A 19,025-nucleotide genomic window follows, 5' to 3' on the forward strand; every position below is an offset into this window, starting at 1 on the left:
GTCCTGGGAGCGAGCCCCGCATCGGGCTCTTTGCTCAGCGGGAGCCTGCTTCTCTCTCTCTCTCTGCCTGACTCTCCGCCCACTTGTGATCTCTCTCTCTGTCAAATAAATAAATAAAATCTTTAAAAAAAAAAAAAAAAAAAGAACAGAAGATTACTTTTGATAAAAGAAAATTTACCAATTTATTTTGCTCTTGTATAGTATAACCTTTTAATTTATTTATTTTTAAGTAATCTTTATACCCAATGTGGGGCTTGAATTCACAACCCTGAGATCAAAATTGGATACTCTTCCAGCTTAGCCAGCCAGGCACCCTTACAATATAAGTTTTTAATGTCCTATTTAAGAAATCTTTGTCATGATCAAGGTCAGTAAGATTTTCTTCCTTTCCCTCTTTAAGTTTTATATGCCCATACATTTCAGGCTGTGATTCATTTTCTATTAATTTTGTATGTGGTACCCATAGTATAATCAAAATTTCTTTTTTGTGTCTGTATGTACCCACTTGTTCAAGCATCAGAGTTTAAACAGATTATCTTCGGGACACCTGTGTGGCTTCAGCCACATGTGTGGCATCTGCCTTCAGCTCAGGTCACGATCTAAGGGTTCTGGGATTGAACCTCCAATCAGGCTCCCTGCTCAGAAGAGAATCTGCTTTTCCCTCTCCCTCTGCCATTCCCTTCTGCTCATACTTGAGCATTCTCTCTCTCTCAAATGAATAAAATCTTTAAAAATAAATAAATAGAAGCGCCTGGTAGCTCAGTCATTAAGCATCTGCCTTCGGCTCAGGTCACAATCCCAAGGTCTGCAATCGAGCCATGCATTGGGTTCCCTGCTTGGCAGGAAGCCTGCTTCTCCCTTTTCCATTCTTCCTGCTTGTGCTCCTGTTCTTGCTGTCTCTCTGTCAAATAAATAAAATCTACTTATTTAGTTAGTTAATAGTAAATAAATATAAATTTCCTGACTTTGATAACTAACCAGTATTATACAAGAGAATGTCCTAGTTTTTTGGTGAAGTTTTAGGTTGTTAAAAGGGGCACTATGTACCCATCTTCTCAAATAATATTCAAATAATATTTTGGGAGCACCTGGATGGCTTAGTCAGTTGGGTGTCTACCTTTAGCTTGGGTTATGGTCCCAAGATCCTGGGATCAGGTCCCACATTGGGTGGGCTCCCTGCAGGGAGCCTGCTAATACTTCTGCCTGCTTGTCCCCCTGCCTGTGCTCTCTCTCTGGCAAATAAATACAATCATTAAAATAATAATAATTTTCTTTTCTTTAAGTAGGCTCTAGGCCCAGTGTAGAGCTCAACATAGAGCCTGAACTCACAACCGTGAGGATCAAGATCTAAACTAAGATCAAGAGTCAGATACTTAAATGACAAAGTCACCCAGATACTTCTTAAATATTTTACTTTTAAGTATTCTCTACAACCAATATGGGCTCAAACTCACAACCCCAAGCTCAAGTGTTGTATGCACTACCAAATGAGCCAGCCAGGTGCCCTTCAAATAATATTTCTTAAATGTATACACACACATAGTGTCTGTATAAATAAAGTAAATTGAGCAAAATGTCAATAATTAGTGAATTTATAAAGAACACTCTGATACTCTATTTGCAATTTTTCTGTAAGTTTTAAATTTTATCAATAAACTTTCTAAAAATAACCAAATTCGGGGGGGTGCCTGCATGGATTAGTTGGTTTAGCGTCCAACTCTTGGTTTTGGTTTGGATCATGATCTCAGGATTGTAGGATTGAGCCCTGATCAGGCTCCACACTCAGCACAGAGTCAGTTTCAAATTTTCTCTCTTCTTCCTCTGCCCCTTCCCCTGATCACATTCTTTCTCCAAAATAAAAAAATAAAATCTTAAAGTAAAAATAACCAAATTTTATAAAAATTCTAGTACTACCTCATACTGCCATTATTTTATCAAAAGTCATCGTAAATTGTAACTAGATTTCCTCTAAAAAACTCTATTCCTGATAACACTGCAAACAACATCACTCACTTTTTCTGGTTTTGATTCCTCTTCATTCTCATCATCAGAGGAAGGTCCTGCCAAAGTTGACACTTTACTAATTACACCAAGTCTGGCTAGCTGATCCAAAAAAATATCACCACCTTTATCTACCAAATCTCTTATGATTTGTAAAGCCAGCAAGTGGCCATCATCATCATCCTGGGGGAAAACAAAAAGGCAATTAAGGAAAAACGATAAAAATAAATTTAACTGCCTGAAGTAGACAAATGCAGTAATTTCATAAACAAAACGATTTACTAAAATTAGGACAAAAATTAAATTATTTTGCTAACCATTGTCTAAAGGGAATTAAAGCTACCAGAATTTCAAAAAAGATAAAAATCTGACCTCTTGATCAAGGACAGTTGCAGTGATTTCCACTAGTACTGTAGGCAAATTGTGACCAACATCAGAATCACAAACTTCTTTTAAGAGTGCTTCAGAGCAAAAATGAATCATTTTTCGAATCAGAGCAAGACTTGCCTTCCTTAAATAAATAAATAAATAAATAAAATGATTTTAGGAAGCCAGGAAAAGAACCTAAAATAAAACAAAATGCAATTATACATTAAAGAAAACAAAAATATCCAATGGTAAGGTTTACACACTCTGTTAAAAAGTAAACTGAATAAATGTATACAAAAAGAAATATATGTAACTATGTTCTCATATAAATGGAAAGTAAGAGATCCTAGTAATCCCAAATCCTTAAATACTTCCACCGTGAACAATTTGGCATGGCTCTTTTTCTTTCTATACTCATCCACTGCTTTGCTTAGAACACAGATACTCAATAAAGTCATACAAACTAATCTCAGTTTTATAACAAGGAACCTATTCTTTTAAAATAAAATAAACAAGTATATAACATACATTTAAATTATAATAGACTCAAAAGAAATTGGTCTATCACATAAAAGATAGTTCATTTAACACGTATTTTCTGAGCATATAACAATATCCTAGGCACCGACGTATAGATATTGTTGTTACCCTGATTTGCGGTAACTTCCACAAGGATGGACAAGCAAAATTCCTACTTAAAGTCAAATAAAGGCAGGTGACACATGAATTTCTACAGCATGTGGTCCCTACTCGATATATATCCCAACTCTCTTTATTTTTTTTTTCCAACTCTCTTTAGCTGAAATTCATAACACTATATATTCTTCAAGTGAAAAAGCATTTTATTATAAAATCAAATATGTTATAGAATATGGTAGGCCAAAGAGTAGGGAATCTGATGTGGGTGTCGATTCCAGGATCCCATAATCATGACCTGAGCCAATACCTCTAAAATATTAGGCGCAACTATGCCAACACTCAATACATACCTAATAAACTCAATACATACTCAATACCTCAATACCTAATTTTTATTCTCAAACCTAAAGAGAATTCAATGTAATTATCTTCACTTTAGGAGAAACCAATTAAGAAAAAAGAGGTTAAGTACCTTTTTCATGGCCACATATTTAGGAAGTAGCCACTCTGCAATGCCTCTAGAGTCTGAGCTCTTAACTAATGCTTATGCTTTCTTACTTGCCACAATTAAATGTGTATAACTATTACCTGGAGAATTCAACATCGAATGTACTAAAACTAAAATTATATTTAGATAATCCTGAAACATACAAAGGTACATACATTTATCTATTTATTTATTTTATAAGTACCATAAGGTTATTGTAGAAACTTTAGGAAACACAAATTAACAAAAGAGAAAAAAAATTACCTGTAATTCCAAAATTCCAATCCCCAACCCTGAAACATTTAAAAGTGATAGAAAATAACCATCGAAAAAAAAGAAAAAAGAAAAGAACAATCGAGGGGAACCCAGGTGGCTCAGGCAGCTAAGTATCTGAATCTTGGTTTTGGCTCAGGTCATGAGCTCGGGGTCAAGGAATGGAGCCCTACCTGAGAATCTTTCCCCCCCACCCACTTCTCTTTCTCCCTCCGCTCCTCCGCCCCTCCCCCTGCTTGCTTATGCACACACTCTCAAATAAATAAATTTTTTAAAAAAAGAAAGAAAGAAAGAAAGAAAGAACCATCTAATAAGGAATCTGTTATATGGTGGCATACTTTTATAGTTTTCTGATGACCTTATCATGAAGCAGTTCTACTCCAAATATATCAGGATTCTTTTATTGGCATGACAGCTAGTCCTCTAAAACATTCAGGCCAAATTATCTTGTTCAAAATTGAACTTGCTGACTCCTCAAGAGAATTCTAAGTTTTGTTTAAAAAAAGGAGAGGGCCACTCATACCTATACCTCTGTACCTATTTAGAGAAGAATAAAAACCAAGCACTTTAATGGTCACAGTGAATTATTTTACTGACACTTTCTCCTACTTAAAACGGTCTGCCTGCACTTTAATGTCAACTTCTAGGCACTTGAATCTTACAAATCTACTTGTTCTAAAGACCTCCTTAACTTAAAATATCCAATATCAAATTCTCAATCACTCAAAAATTCAGTACTCATTCTTCACCTATTCCTTTCCTTCACCTCTCACAACTAACTGGTCACTAATCCCTATACAACCCATCTCTCAACCTTTTGAATTTGTTTCCACCAATCTAGTCCCCCAGCAACTGTTTTTGAAGTTCATCTTGCAATGAACCTATGTAGTTTTCATTCTTGGTCTTCTGGTACTTTTCTCCACTGGGCTGCCAATGGAATCTTCATAAATCACAAAAGTAACTGTGACAAATATCCTCACAGGTATGTAATGACCCTTCCTCAACTGTGGAGTATGGCTCATTAGCACTGGCCACAGAGGCCTTCAAAGGCCTCCTCTCTACCTTAACATTGTTCTCTGAGATATCCAAATATATCCCATTAATCCAAACACACTCCATTAATATTAAAATAATTACAACTGCTAACAAAACACACTCACTCAATTATGCTCTAAATATCTACTAAGGACCTACTGAATATCAAGCCCTGTTCTATACCTCTTTATCTTTGCAAGAATATAGCTGTACATAGGCCAGCTCTCAATGAGTTCACTTTGGAGGGGAGACAGACAATAAAACAAACACAAGTCAAAGAAGAGCAAGATTTCAGACACTGAAAGCTCTGTAAAGACATTAAGACATCATAATTTATGTGAAAGGTATCCCAGGGGTAATTTAAATTAGATGAACAAAAACATCAGTGGATGGAACATCTGAACTGAGACCTAAACAATATGAAGCAACAAACCACCCAAAAGACCCAAGGATAAGAAAAGTTTCCAATAAAGGGAAGTACAAAAGCCCTAAGTTAAGAATGTATTTGAAGTGTTTCAAAAATAGAAAAAAGGCTAGCTTATTGTACGTGTAATGGGCTAGGGGTTAGATAGTACTAAATGAGGTCAGGGAAATGGGTGGGGCTTATGTAAGACTTTGTACGCCCAAGTGTTTTAAGGGCACCTGGGTGGCTCAGTCAGTTAAGCTCAGTCAGTTATACTCTTGATTTGGACTCAGGGTTGTGAGATCAAGGCCCTTGTCCAGGCTCTGTGCTCAGCGAGAAGTCTGCTTGAGATTCTCTCCCTCCCTCTCTTCCCTCATCCCCCAGTGCCCTCAAGCTCTCACTCTCTCTTCAAAAAAAAAAAAAAAAGAGGTTTTAGTTAAAGCCAGATGGAAGCTACTGGAGGTTTAAATCAGAAGGTGATATAATTATGATTTTTAAAATAAATTAGACGAGGGGGTGCCTGGGTGGTTCAGTGGATTAAGCCTCTGCCTTTGGCTCAGGTCATGATCCCAGGTACTGGGATGGAGTCCCCCATCAGGCTCTCTGTGAAGCAGAGAGCCTGCTTCCCCCTCTCTCTCTGCCAGTCTCTCGGCCTACTTGTGATCTCTCTCTCTGTCAAATAAATAAATAAAATCTTTAAAATAAAATAAAATGGACTAGTATGTAGGAACATATTATAAAAGAGCAAGAGAGAAAAGAAAGACTAATTAAGAGGAAACTGCAGTAGTCAAATTACAGACTACGAACCAGAGTATTAGCAACAGTTGAACAGGAAAGACACATTATAGAAGGAGAGCCACCAGGATTTTTAACAGGATGGATTGACTCATGCCTCCGTGCCTTTGCACATAAAGTTGCCTAGTGATCCTTCCAATCTGTCTGCCTACAAAATCCCCAAGTATCCTTTAAACCCCAATTTAAATTTCACTTCTGCATAAAATCTTCTCCAACTCTGCACCCCAGTTAACTGTTAAATTATCTATATTCCCAGAGAACTCTGATGGTATGTCTAGTCTTATCACTTACTACTCTCATTAATCACATCTTCCTCAGTACCTGCAACAAAGGGTACTGTAAGCAAAAGCCAAGTCCCATTTCTTTGGGTAAATTTCCAACAACCATCTCACATTGCCTCTACCAAAAAGGTCTCCATAAAGCTCAATAAATGTTTGCTGTACTTACCAAAATTTCTCTAAAGTTGATACTCAGGGAGCTACAAAAACTGTTAGGAATCTAGCCTTTTTGATTTTCAAAATTCCTTAAGTCAGATAATCAGAAGAAAAGATTTAACTTTAAATTTCCAATCAAATCTCCAATCTAAATTTTATTCTTACCACACCTTTTCAATAAACACAGATACTACAAATAACTACCTTATTGAAGGCAGCATAGTTTGCTGAAATGTCTGTGCGAACACTGGCAATAACCTTTTCAAGTATATAGGTGCCATTTCTGGATCTCCTTTTGGTTCATTACATTCTTCTTCATCTTTGTTTGTGTCTTTCTTTTTCTTATCATCTCCTTTATTAACTGGACACATCCAATCACCTGCAGACAAACGTTGTTCAATAAAATAAATTTTGGGAAAATTTTTCTTTCAATGAAAAAAACATTAGGATGTACGGAATTTCAAACTATAATTATCCCCGGGGCACCGGGGTGGCTCAGTCAGTTGGGCATTTAACTCTTGATTTTGGCCTGGGTTATGATCTCAGGGTCATGGGATAGAGCCCTGCATCAGGCCCCACACTCAGCAGGGAGTTTGCTTGATATTCTCTCTCACTCTCTCCCTCTCCCTTGCCCCTCTCACTGTTTGTGTGTGCTCTCCCTCTCTCTCAAACAAATACTTAAGAGAAAAAAAAGTATCCCTAATTAAAAATAATTAAACTGAAATTAAGATACTATATCTATCAAAGGCATTTGTAAAAATAATACTGTTCCAATTCATTTCAGTACATGTGCTGCCTGAAGCAAGCACAAGAATACTAAAGAATGTTAGTTCCACCAATGAGCTGAATCACAACTTAGGGAAATAATTTTGGAAATTCCACTTGATTCTAGGAATTATTTCACAAAGTTTTCAGATTCAGCTACTCTGTGAAAACTTAAAAATTTGGTCAAATTACTTCATCTATATAACACCTAACTATTCTTTATGACATTCCCATGCCCCTTAAACTTTTTGTTTTTGGAATGCCTAGGTGTCTCAGTCGGTTAAGTGTCTGCCTTCGGCTCAGGTCATGATCCTGGGTTCCTGGGCTCCAGCCCCACACTGGGCTCCTTGCTGAGCAGGGAGCCTGCTTCTCCCTCTGCCTGCTGCTCCCCCTGCTTGTGTGTGCTCTTTCTCTCTCTGACAAACAGATAAGTAAAATCTTTAAAAAAAACTTTTGGTTTTGTCATTCTGAAATTATGCACCAGTCTCAAAGAACACTGAGCAGTACTGTTAAAAGTTTATAATATGTTAAAGTATGTGCATATAATTACTTGACTTAATAGCAACAGTTCATTTATATTATGTTAATACATACATAAGAAACTCTATCTATAAAAGTGAAGCTGAAAAATAACAGCAGATGGCATAAAGGAAAGACTGTACCACTTACCTGGAGATTGAAGAATAGCTACTACTTCACTATGGCCCCTTTCCCGCGCTTTATCTAAAGGAGTTTTCCCATCTTCATCTCTCAGATCTGGGTTTGCACCATGCCGTAACAGAGTCTAGAAAAGAAAAACATTTCATTTGAATATAAGAATTAACAATTCATTTCAAAATCCAACTCTGTAATCCTCAAACTGTACCCACAGATTTCGGACTCAATATTAATTGAGCAGACACCAATTGAACGCACTATTTTGCACATATCACCTCAAAAATGGTCTCTCTAGATCTTGAAAAAGTTACAGATTAATTTCACTTGGTTATTTATTAATAATTCAAAATAAGTACATTCATATGTGAACCTATAATCTTTTTCTTCAAACTCCTCCTCCCAAGTTCCTTAACAGAGAGGTAATAGTGTACATTTGTGACATGGTAATCATCTTCCTCATTTCCTATATACTGCCAATTACTATGTTCAATCAATTCTCCTAGAATGTACTACAAAACTTATATCTAAAATACTAAGTCACATTATTTATCAATTTTCAACGGACAATGGACCCTCTCCCCAACAGACTGCTAAGGTCTTTTGAACAGAGAACACATCTCATGTTTTTCTAACCAACTGAGCTAACCGGCTGCCTTTCATGTTTTTCTCATCAGCCTCAGAGCTCCAGTTTTTCTTACTTTGTTATGATGTAACAGATATAGCTGATATATAAATGAATACATACACACATCTGCAAAGTACACAGTACTGGCTAAAAAAGCCAACTGCAGAATCATAATACTTTAGCATTTTATCAAATCTAGGATGCCACAGATTATTAGATGTATCATTAATTACCACAAAGAAAGAAAGAAAAAGCCAGTTAAATTCTGTAATATACTTTCTCATTGCTTCAAATTTTTTTTAACCTTAATGAAAGAATTTTTTTAGACTTAGATTTTTTTCTCACACATTACACGGATAAAAATAGATAAGAAACTATAAATGAACTATAAGGTATTCTGTAACTTCACATACTAAGCACAATTCTTCATAATTAATTAATTTTTATTCAAAATCAATAATATTTGTATTTCTACAAACAACGCTATCATCTGTGCCATAAAGAACATTAAAGATGCAGCATTTCTGAGTGCTTCTCTATTGGACAGGATTTTTTATTCCTGTTGCATGAACAGGTAATGATAACTATGCTGCAATTTCTATCTAATCAACAGCAATTATACAACATTTTCCTATTTAAGAGATGTTAAAATGTGTATGGAGGGGGATGGGGGAAAGTGGAGGTGTATCTTTGAATCAATTAAAACAGAAGAATCTATGAAGATTAAATGATAAGACATGTTAAATACCTAAGATACTGGCTAGCACAGAGTTTCTGTGCTCAGTGAGTCATACCTATTGCTCACTGTAGGGTGACATATAATCAAGTTGAGATAGGATAAAATACAATTCATTTGGCTTCTTCTCTCCCACCCAACCACTCACAACTGTAAAACAGTATAGGTCAAAAGAAAATGGGTCAATAAAACTTTTATCATCCTGAGAAGCATCATTCTCTTTAAAACCAAACCAACTGAAATTAACAGAATTTGACCTTGAGAACACCCTTACCAAATTAGAAAACTAAGCTGTTAACCCAAATTTTCATATACTGTAAAGATGACAATAACAGAAGCTACCATGTAGCATCTACGATATGCTGACTACTATACTATGTGTTTTTACGTATTTTTTCCTAGTTAAACAATAATCATGCGACACACAGTATATACATTTAATCGAAAAAAATCCAAGTCAAACTGAAGAAATTTGCCTAAAGCCACAAAACCATCTTGCTTCTAACAAGCCGAAGCTTGAATCCAAGTGTGCCTGACTTAGTGGCAGACTACCGTAACACTGCCAAATTACTTCACATTATGAAGATTCTAGATACCTAGATCATCTACACATTTGGTTCAACCCTTCTAATTTGACTTCTCTAGACCTTCTCAATTTCTAACTATAAAAAGAATTCCCCAATGTCCTCTCCTAATCTGAGAGTCAAAGATACTATGATTCTTCAGCAAATAAATTATTTGCTTTAATGATAAATAAAAACACAAATATGTACAAAATTATTTGGTGCCAAGAGTAAGAAATTGAAAAAATTAAAGTGTTTAGCAACAGGTGAATAAATCTGCAGTATATCCACACAGGGCAAGTATACAGATGTAAAAATGTTACCCAAATACCAATAGGAAGAGATCTTCAATATACACTATTAAATGAAAAACTAAAGTATACATCAGTATATGTAACGTTACACTTTATATTAGAAAAGAAAGGAATAAGTATATATATTTCTTTTTGCTTATATCTATGTTAAGAAACACTAAAAAAAGATAAACTAGACACGCTTACCTATAGTGAGCAATGGGGAATGGAGTGAATGGAGATGGCATGGAAGCATGACTTACAGAATAAAAGCTTTTATATCATTCTAATTCTGGAACCATGTTAATGTTAAATATTAAATTAATAATTTAAAAACCTGGATTTTACCTTTGCTACTTGAGGTCTTCCAAAACATGCAGCATAATGTAATGATGATGACCTTTGACCCCTATTAACATCAGCACCTCTTTCACAAAGAAATTCTACCTGTAAAATTATGAAGAATCATAAAGTTGCCTTATTAATAGTTCTATCTTTGATTTAAAACACTAGCTTTTATTTATCAGCTTACCATTTCCTGAGTTCCAAAAGCAGAGGCCCAGTTTAATAGAGTCTGACCCACATCATCCATAAAATTTACTTCAAAGGCTGGAAGTTTGAAGGAGAAAAATAAATTTTTAAAAATCCAACAAAATAATACTGAACTTTTCTACAGTGGAAACCATTTAAAGATTGTTATTAACAATCACTAAATACAGAGTCAATTTTAAACATTTAGGTCAACTCTACAGTAGTAAATCATACATCAACAAATTCTGCTAAGAAAAGATATTCTAAAATTTTTAAACCACTGAGGATTCACAAGGCTTTAAGCCTTAAATATAAACATAAAAGAAGAAGAAGGAAAAAAAACTATACAATTCAACAAGGTACTAGTTTCCTTAATTCATTTCATTTACTCAGGTTTTATCATGCAACGGGCTGATAATTATAGGTATGGGGAGGGGAGAGGATATAGAAAAGGCTGGCCATTATATTATCTGGCACAGCCGCTAAAAATACTGTCTAAAATCTACAAACTAGGGCGCCTGGGTGGCTCAGTGGGTTAAGCCTCTGCCTTCGGCTCGGGTCATGATCTCAGGGTCCTGGAATCGAGTCCCGCATCAGGCTCTCTGCTCAGTGGGGAGCCTGCTTCCTCCTCTCTCTCTCTGCCTGCCTCTCTGCCTACTTGTGATCTCTCTCTGTCAAATAAATAAAATCTTTAAAAAAACTAAAAATAAAAAAATAAAATAAATAAAACCTACAAATTAGAAATTGCCTATATAATTCCTATCTCACAGTTTTCTTTTTATATTTTAAAAAATATTTTCCGACCTCCTGTGTCAATTGCATCTATAAGTGCATCAGTATCTTTACTCCGAATACAGTCTATAAGCTGCCGATGTGAGCGCTCCCCAGAGCTATCCAATCTCCGAAGTCCTGGGATTCTGCCTGTAGATCCAGCACTAGACTTTGGCAAAGCTTTTCGTCCTTCAAATAATAGCACCAAGAGAAGGTCAACCAAACGCATGGTATCAAGCACACATCTTTCATCACCCTGCAAAGCACTTTCAATTGAATCAGGAAGCTCCGACCTCAGGAGATCCTAGAAAGGCAATGGGAGAAACGTTTTAAGTTCAATAGATTTGCATTACACAAAAAGACTTTTATTGAAAGATTAAAAATCAAAGATTCAAAAACACTCTTACGTGTGTGACTACTGGAGAGCCTCTGCAAAGTGTTGAGAGCAGACTTACAATTGTTGACACCTGGTTACTCAATTTGGAATCCGCAGCTGTGGAAGGCGCTCCTGCAGTGCTGCGACCTGGTTTACAAGCAGAGGATGGCCCTGACACAGTACCACCAGCAGCAGCCATGCGTGATAACAGCTCCTCAGTTAAGCCATGCTTGGCTAACGGAGCTGGATCAACACCACGACGGGTAAATCGGTCAGCTAGTGATGCAAAACACCGCAGAGCTCCATCTGAAACCTGATGATATCAAGAATATGCCGTGGATAAAATTCACCCAAAAAGGACTAGGGTCTGGTACTGTTAATTTCATTCCTGAGATTGTAAGAAAGGCAGCTGTAGCAAAGATATAAGCATATCACCCATCTAGATTTTAATCCTGGCTCCACATTCTGCTAACTCTATGACCTAAGGATATTACTTAACTGCTCAAGGCCTCAGTTCCCTTAGATATAAAATTGGGATAATAGTACCTATAATTCACAGTCCAAGCTTAAGTAAGATGATAAATGTAAAGAAACTAGATGGACAGTAAAAGTGCAGTAAATGTTAACTATTATTATGAACAATTCTGCCCCCAAAAATCTACAAATATCAACCAAAAATAATTAACAGGACGGTAAAAAGGCATTTAAAAGTCAAGTTTTATTTTCCAAAGTATGTTCATTTGAAAAAAAAATTACACATAAAAGACCTTAAATACTGTGTTATTTTACATTAATGAAAATTACCTTTTTAAGTCAACAAAATTGTGCTGAATCAACAAACCACTGAATACAATGCAGCTTTAAAAATTATGTATTCCTAAAATGTTTAAGTTTTAAAAATAAATGTAGCACTTTCATAATTTAAAATGTTTCACTGCCAAAACAAAAAAGATGACCATATAGAAATATGAAATGAGAAAAGAAGAAAATGGAATTACCTCTAATTCACCAAGTGAAAAGTTCAAATAACAGCGTTATCAAAGTTATAAATAAGGGACACTATAAAATCACTTCTTGAATACAAAGTATATAATGGCAATTTATTTACCTGATGATCTTCATGTTTTAATAAACTAGACAGAGATTCCACACAAATTTCTAGAGAAGAATCTTGAGGTTCCATTTTGCCACAGAGTCTTGATACCACAGCCATGGCAGAGTGCAAGGTATCTTTATGAACCAAGTGTCCACTGTCACGAATGAAGGTAAGCACACAATTCAAACCACCAGCTTCAAAGACTGCTCCTGACTCACGAGTACATATCAGTTCTAATACCTAAAACAGTACATAAAAATTAACAAAAGAATACAGTAAGTCCAATTTTAATTTTAATTTCTAGCATCATAGAAAATATAATGTGTCCTCCAAATTTATCAGTAACCACATTTTAAAAAGTAAATCACAACAAAATTAGAGTATTATATTTAACTTAGCCCAATACATGTAAGGCATCATTTTAAAGTTATCAATCTTAAAAATTTATGTATTTTACATTCTTTAATGTATTTTTCTTACAGGTTTTTTTTTTTTCTTTCATTTCTTTTTTTAGGGACACCTGGGTGGCTTAGCAGGTTAAGTTAGCAGGTTAAGTACCTGCCTTCAGCTCAAGTCATGATCCTAAGGTCCTGGGATCAAGTCCCTCAGGCTCCTTACTCAGTGAGAAGACTGCTTCTCCCTCTCCCCACTACTCTCTCTGCTTGTGCTCAACTCCCTCTGATTAAAAAAATAATAATAATTATTTTAGGGATGCCTGGATGGCTCAGTCAGTTAAGCGTCTGCCTTCAGTTCTGGGATCGAGTCCCACATTGAGTTCCTTGCTCAGTGGGAAGCCTCCTACTCCCTCTCTGCCTGTTGCTCCCCCACTTAGACGCTATGTCTCTGACAAATAAATAAAAAATTATTTAAATTATTTTCAAGAGAGTATAAACAGGGAGAGGAGCAGAAGGAGAGGGAGAGGAGAGAGAGAATCCTAAACGGATTGATCCCATGACCATGAACTCATGACCTGAGTCAAACTTGAGTCCAAACTACTTGAATTCAACAAACTGAGCCATCTATGAACCCCATAAACTTTCAGGTATTAAGTCTTCAAAATCCCAAGGATATTTTACACTTATTTTACTTTCGGGTACCACATTTGAAATGTCCTAAATGGCTACCGTATCAAACAGTGTAGGTTTAGATGGTGAAGCCTGCATGGGAAGTTAATTAAAATAACTTCGTGAAAGATTACAAAAGTTCTACATGTTAAATGAATAAATAAATAAATGCTTGCTGTTGCATTACTCATAATCCTCACACTCTCTGAATTTCAAAACATGAAAAATTAACTCTCAGGGGCACCTGGGTTCTAGGATCAAGTCTGCATCAGGCTCCCTCCTCCACAGGAAGCCTGCCTCTTCCTCTCCCTCTGCCTGCCCTCCTCCTTGTGAGCGTGCACATAGGCACACACGCACGTGCACTCTCTCTGTCAAATAAATAAATAAAAATTCTTAAGAAATTAACTTTCATTTTCCAAATTATGTTGATGTTTAAGGAGTTCAGGTAAAACTAAAGAGTTAACAGAGTCCACAGACCTTATAGATCTTATCAGAAAATTTAGACTTTATTCTTAAAGCTCGAAAAAGAAAAATGTTGTTTTAATTAACATATAATGTATTATTTGTTTCAGGGATACAGGTCTGTGATTCATCAGTCTTACACAATTCATAGCACTCACTATACCACATACCTACCCACTGCAGCGTCCATCACCCAGTTACTCCATCCTTCCCACCTCCCTCCCCTCCAGAAACTCTCAGTTTGTTTCCTGAGATTAAGAATCTCTTATAGGGACGCCTATAAGCCAACTGGGTGGCTCAGTTGGTTAAGCGGCTGCCTTCGGCTCAGGTCATGATCCCAGCGTTCTGGGATTGAGTCCCACATCAGGCTCCTTGCTCAGCAGGGAGCCTGCTTCTCCCTCTGCCTCTGCCTACCATTCTGCCTGCCTGTGCTTGTGCTCTCTCGCTCTCCCTCTAACAAATAAATAAATAAAAATCTTTAATTAAAAAAAAATTAAATTAAATTAATTAAAAAATAATTAAAAAAAAAAAAGAATCTCTTTTGGTCTCCCTGTCTGGTTTCATCTTATTTCATTTTTCCCTTCCTTCCCTTATGATCCTCTGTCTTGTTTCTCAAATTCCTTATATCAGTTGAGGTCATATAATTGTCTTTCTCTAATGGACTAACTTCATGTAGCATAATACCCTCTAGTTCCATCCACATTGCTGCAAAAGGCAAGATTTTTTGATGGCTGCATAATATTCCACCATATATATATGCCACATCTTCTTTATCCATTCATCTGTTGATGGACATCTAGGCTCTTTCCATAGTTTGGCTACTGTGGACATTACTGCTATAAACTTTAAGGTGCACGTGCCCCTATGGATCACTACATTTTTATCTTTGGGGTAAATACCCAGCAGTGCAATTGCTGGATCATAGGGTAGTTCTATTTTCAACTTTTTGAGGAACCTCCATACTGTTTTCCAGAGTGGCTACACCAGTTTGCATTCCCACCAACAGTGCAACCTCAACAACATCTGTTGTTTTCTCACTTGTTAATTTTACCCATTCTGCCTGGTGTGAGGTGGTATCTCACTGTGATTTTGATTTATATTTCCCTGACGCCGAATGATGCTGAGCACTTTCTCGTGTGCCTCTTGGCCATCTCAATGTCTTCTTTGCAGAAATGTCTGTTCATGTTTTCTACCCATTTCTTGACTGGATTACTTGTTTTTCAGGTGTTGGATTTTGGTACAATGGCAGTAGCAGATTTTCTCTAAAGAAGGGATTTAAGGTAGCATTCTCGTTGAAAAGATGGGATGTTTCAGTGATTAAGGGTACCTTACACAAGACTGCAACTCTCAACTGTTCATATTAAAGACCGATAAGGTTGATGTGGACTATAGGGAGACAGAGATTTTAGAAACTAGCCTTTTATCTGGTATGTCACTTGCAAATATTTTCTCCTGTTCTGCTGGATGTCTTTTAGTTTTGCTGACTATTTCCTTTTCTGTGCAAAAGCTTTTTATTTTGATGAAGTCCAAATAGTTCATTTTTGCCCTTGTTCCCCTTGCCTTTGGTGACATTTCTAGGAAGTTGCTGCAACTAAGGTCAGAGGTTGCTATGTTTTCCTAAAGGATTTGGATGGATTCCTGTCTCATGCTGAGTTCGTTCATCCACTGTGAGTCTATTTTTGTGTGTGGTGTAAGATAATGGTCCAGTTTCATTCTTCTGTATGTGGCTATCCAATTGTCCCAACATGGTTTGTTGAAAAAAAAAAAAAAAAAACTGTCTTTTTTCCATTGGACATTCTTTCCTGCTTTGTTGAAGATTAATTAACCAAAGATCTGAGGGTCCATTTCTGGGCTCTCTATTCTGGTCCATTGATCTATGAGTTGGTTTTGTGCCAGTACCATACTGTCTTGATGATTACAGTTTTGTAATAGAGCTTGAAGTCCAGAATTGTGCTGCCTCCAGCACTGCTTTTCTTTTTCAACATTCCTCTGGCTATTCGGGGTCTTTTCTGGTTCCATACAAATTTCAGGATAATTTGTTCCATTTCTTTGAAAAAAAAAATTGATGGTATTTTGATGGGCATTGCATTAAATGGGTAGATTGTTTTAGGTAGCCCAGACATTTTCACAATATTTGTTCTTCCAATCCATAAGCATGGAATGTTTTCCTATTTCGTGTCTTCCTCAATTTCTTTCATGAGTATTCTATAGTTTTCTGAGTACAAATTGTTTGCTTCTTTGGTTCGACATTCCTAGATATCTTATGGTTTTGGGTGCAACTGTAAATGGACCGACTCTTTAATTTCTCTTTCTTCTGTCTTGTTGTTGGGATATAGAAATGTGACTGACTTCTGTGCACTGATTTTATAGTCTGACACTGTCAGTATTCAGTAAAATTCCTATGAGTTCTAGTAGTTTTGGAGTAGAGTCTTGGGTTTTCCACATAAAGTATCATATCATCTGCAAAGGATGGGGCTTTGACTTCTTTGCCTATCTGGATGACTTTTATTTTTTATTTTTATTTTTTGTCTGATTGCTGAGGCTAGGACTTCTAGTACTACGTTGAATAGCAGTGGTGATAATTGATATTCCCGCTGTATTCCCGACCTTAGGGAAAAAGCTATCTGTTTTTCCCCAATGAGAAGGATATTCACTGTGGGTTTCTCATAGATGGCTTTTATCTTATTGAGGTATGCACCCTCTATCCCTACACTGTGAATAATTTTGATCAAAAAAGGATGCTATACTTTGTCAAATGCTTTTTCTGCATCTATTGAGAGTATCATATGGTTTTTGTTCTTTTTTTATTAATGTAGTGTATCACACTGATTGATTTTTGGTGTTGAACCAACCTTGCAGCCCAGGAATAAATCCCACTCGGTCACAGTGAATAATCCTTTTAATGTACTGTTGGATACTACTGGCTAATATTTTGGTGAGAATTTTTGCATCCATGTTCATCAGGCATATCAGTCTGCAATTCTCCTTTTCGATGGGGTCTTTGCCTGGTTTTGGGATCAAGGTAATGCTGGCCTCATAAAATGAGTTTGGAAGTTTTCCTTCCATTTCTATTTTTTGGAACAGTTTCAAGAGAATAGTAGTAAGTCTTATTTAAATGTCTCCCAGAATTCCCCTAGGAAGCGAACTGGCTCTGGGTTCTTTTTTGTTGGGAGATTTTTCAATTAGCAATAATCATGCCTCGGATAAACCTCATCGGCTACAATACTGCCGCTGCACAAAGGTGTTGGGAGATTTTTGATGACTGCTTCAACCTTGCTGGTTATGGGTCTGTTCAAGTTTTCTATTTCTTTCTGGTTCAGTTTTAGTAGTTTGTATATCTCTAGAAATACATCCATTTCTTCCAGATTATCTAATTTGCTGGCATATAGCTGCTTATAATATGTTCTTATCATTGTTTCTATTTCTTAGGGGTTGGTTGTGATCTCTCCTCTTTCATTCATGATTTTATTAATTTGGGTCCTTTCTCTTTTTTTTTTTTTTATAAGTCTGGACAGCGGTTTATCAATCTCATTAATTCTTTCAAAGAACCATCTCCTAGTTTTGTTGATCTATTCTACCATTCTTTTGGTTTCTATTTCATTGATTTCTGCTCTGATCTTTATTATTTCTCTTCTCTGCTGGGTTTAGGTTTTATTTCCTGTTCCTTCTCCAGCTCCTTTAGGTATAGGTTTAGGTTGGGTATTTGAGACCTTTTTTATTTCTTGAGAAAGGCTTGTATTACTATATACTTTCCTCTTAGGACCACCTTTGCTGCATCCCAAAGATTTTGAACAGTTGTGTTTCATTTTCATTTCTTTCCATGAATTTTTTTAATTCTTTAATTTCCTGGTTGACCCATTCATTCTTTAGTAGGACACTCTTTAGCCTCCATGTATTTAAGTTCTTTCCAACTTTCCTCTTTCAACTGAGTTCTAATTTCAAAGCACTGTGGTCTGAAAATATACAGGGAATGATCCCAATTTTTGGTACCAGCTAAGACCAGAAAAACATTTTAAGCAGAAAAATAATATGACCAGAATTCCAGTTAATCACTGGGAATGGGCCATAGGAGAATATAGAGGGAAATGCAAAAAAAATTCAAGCATTAATATGGGATGAGAGAATGAGAGCTTAACTAAGGCTCTAATAACAGAGACAAACAAAAGGAAATAAACTAAAAATACTTCACCATTTATTACATGTGTGGAGTGGAAAAAAGGAAAGAAGGAAAAATGGGGAAAAAATGGAAAAAAGGAAAGAAAGGATAAAGCACAAGTTTCTGCCTACAATGGGTAAATTCAATGACAATTATTAAAATAACTACCTGTAGTAAAAGATCATGAATTCAAACAGCTGCTAGAGCTGTCCAACAAGCCTTTGAATATGGAGTTTAGAACTCAAGAGAGAGGTCAGGCTAGAGATAAAGACATGAGGGCCATATACAAATGAATGGTATTGATGTTGACACATGGGATTATCTAGGCAAAGTTGTAGTTTTAAGAAGGTTAAAAAAAAAGAACCTTGGAAAATACTACCATTTAAGAATAAATTAATAACAATAATCTGCAAAGGAAACAGAAAAAGGGAGAGCAGGGTGTAAAAGACAAGACAGAGTTTGAAATAATAGGAGTTGATGAATAAACAATGGAG

At 36.1% G+C, this 19,025-nt stretch overlaps 1 protein-coding gene and 1 non-coding gene across 7 annotated transcripts in view; both read right to left on the reverse strand.

The window, feature by feature from the left end:
- Positions 1–19,025, reverse strand: part of HECTD1 (HECT domain E3 ubiquitin protein ligase 1) — a 99,563-nt gene that overhangs the window by 52,387 nt on the left and 28,151 nt on the right. For all 6 annotated transcript variants that reach the window (XM_059373035.1, XM_059373036.1, XM_059373037.1 and 3 more), the window contains exons 4-12: positions 12,862–13,089; positions 11,785–12,066; positions 11,411–11,681; positions 10,608–10,684; positions 10,424–10,522; positions 7,871–7,985; positions 6,641–6,815; positions 2,374–2,512; positions 2,014–2,184 (exon numbers count right to left, since the gene is read on the reverse strand). In XM_059373035.1, the coding sequence (XP_059229018.1) occupies positions 2,014–2,184; positions 2,374–2,512; positions 6,641–6,815; positions 7,871–7,985; positions 10,424–10,522; positions 10,608–10,684; positions 11,411–11,681; positions 11,785–12,066; positions 12,862–13,089 (1,557 nt within the window). The remainder of the gene's footprint in view (positions 1–2,013; positions 2,185–2,373; positions 2,513–6,640; positions 6,816–7,870; positions 7,986–10,423; positions 10,523–10,607; positions 10,685–11,410; positions 11,682–11,784; positions 12,067–12,861; positions 13,090–19,025) is intronic.
- On the reverse strand, positions 17,482–17,618 carry LOC132000363 (U4 spliceosomal RNA). Its single transcript, XR_009399261.1, has one exon. It is a non-coding gene; the product is annotated as a U4 spliceosomal RNA (small nuclear RNA).

This window comes from Mustela nigripes, chromosome 13 (genome assembly GCF_022355385.1).
Source record: "Mustela nigripes isolate SB6536 chromosome 13, MUSNIG.SB6536, whole genome shotgun sequence".
NCBI classification, from domain to species: domain Eukaryota; kingdom Metazoa; phylum Chordata; class Mammalia; order Carnivora; family Mustelidae; genus Mustela; species Mustela nigripes.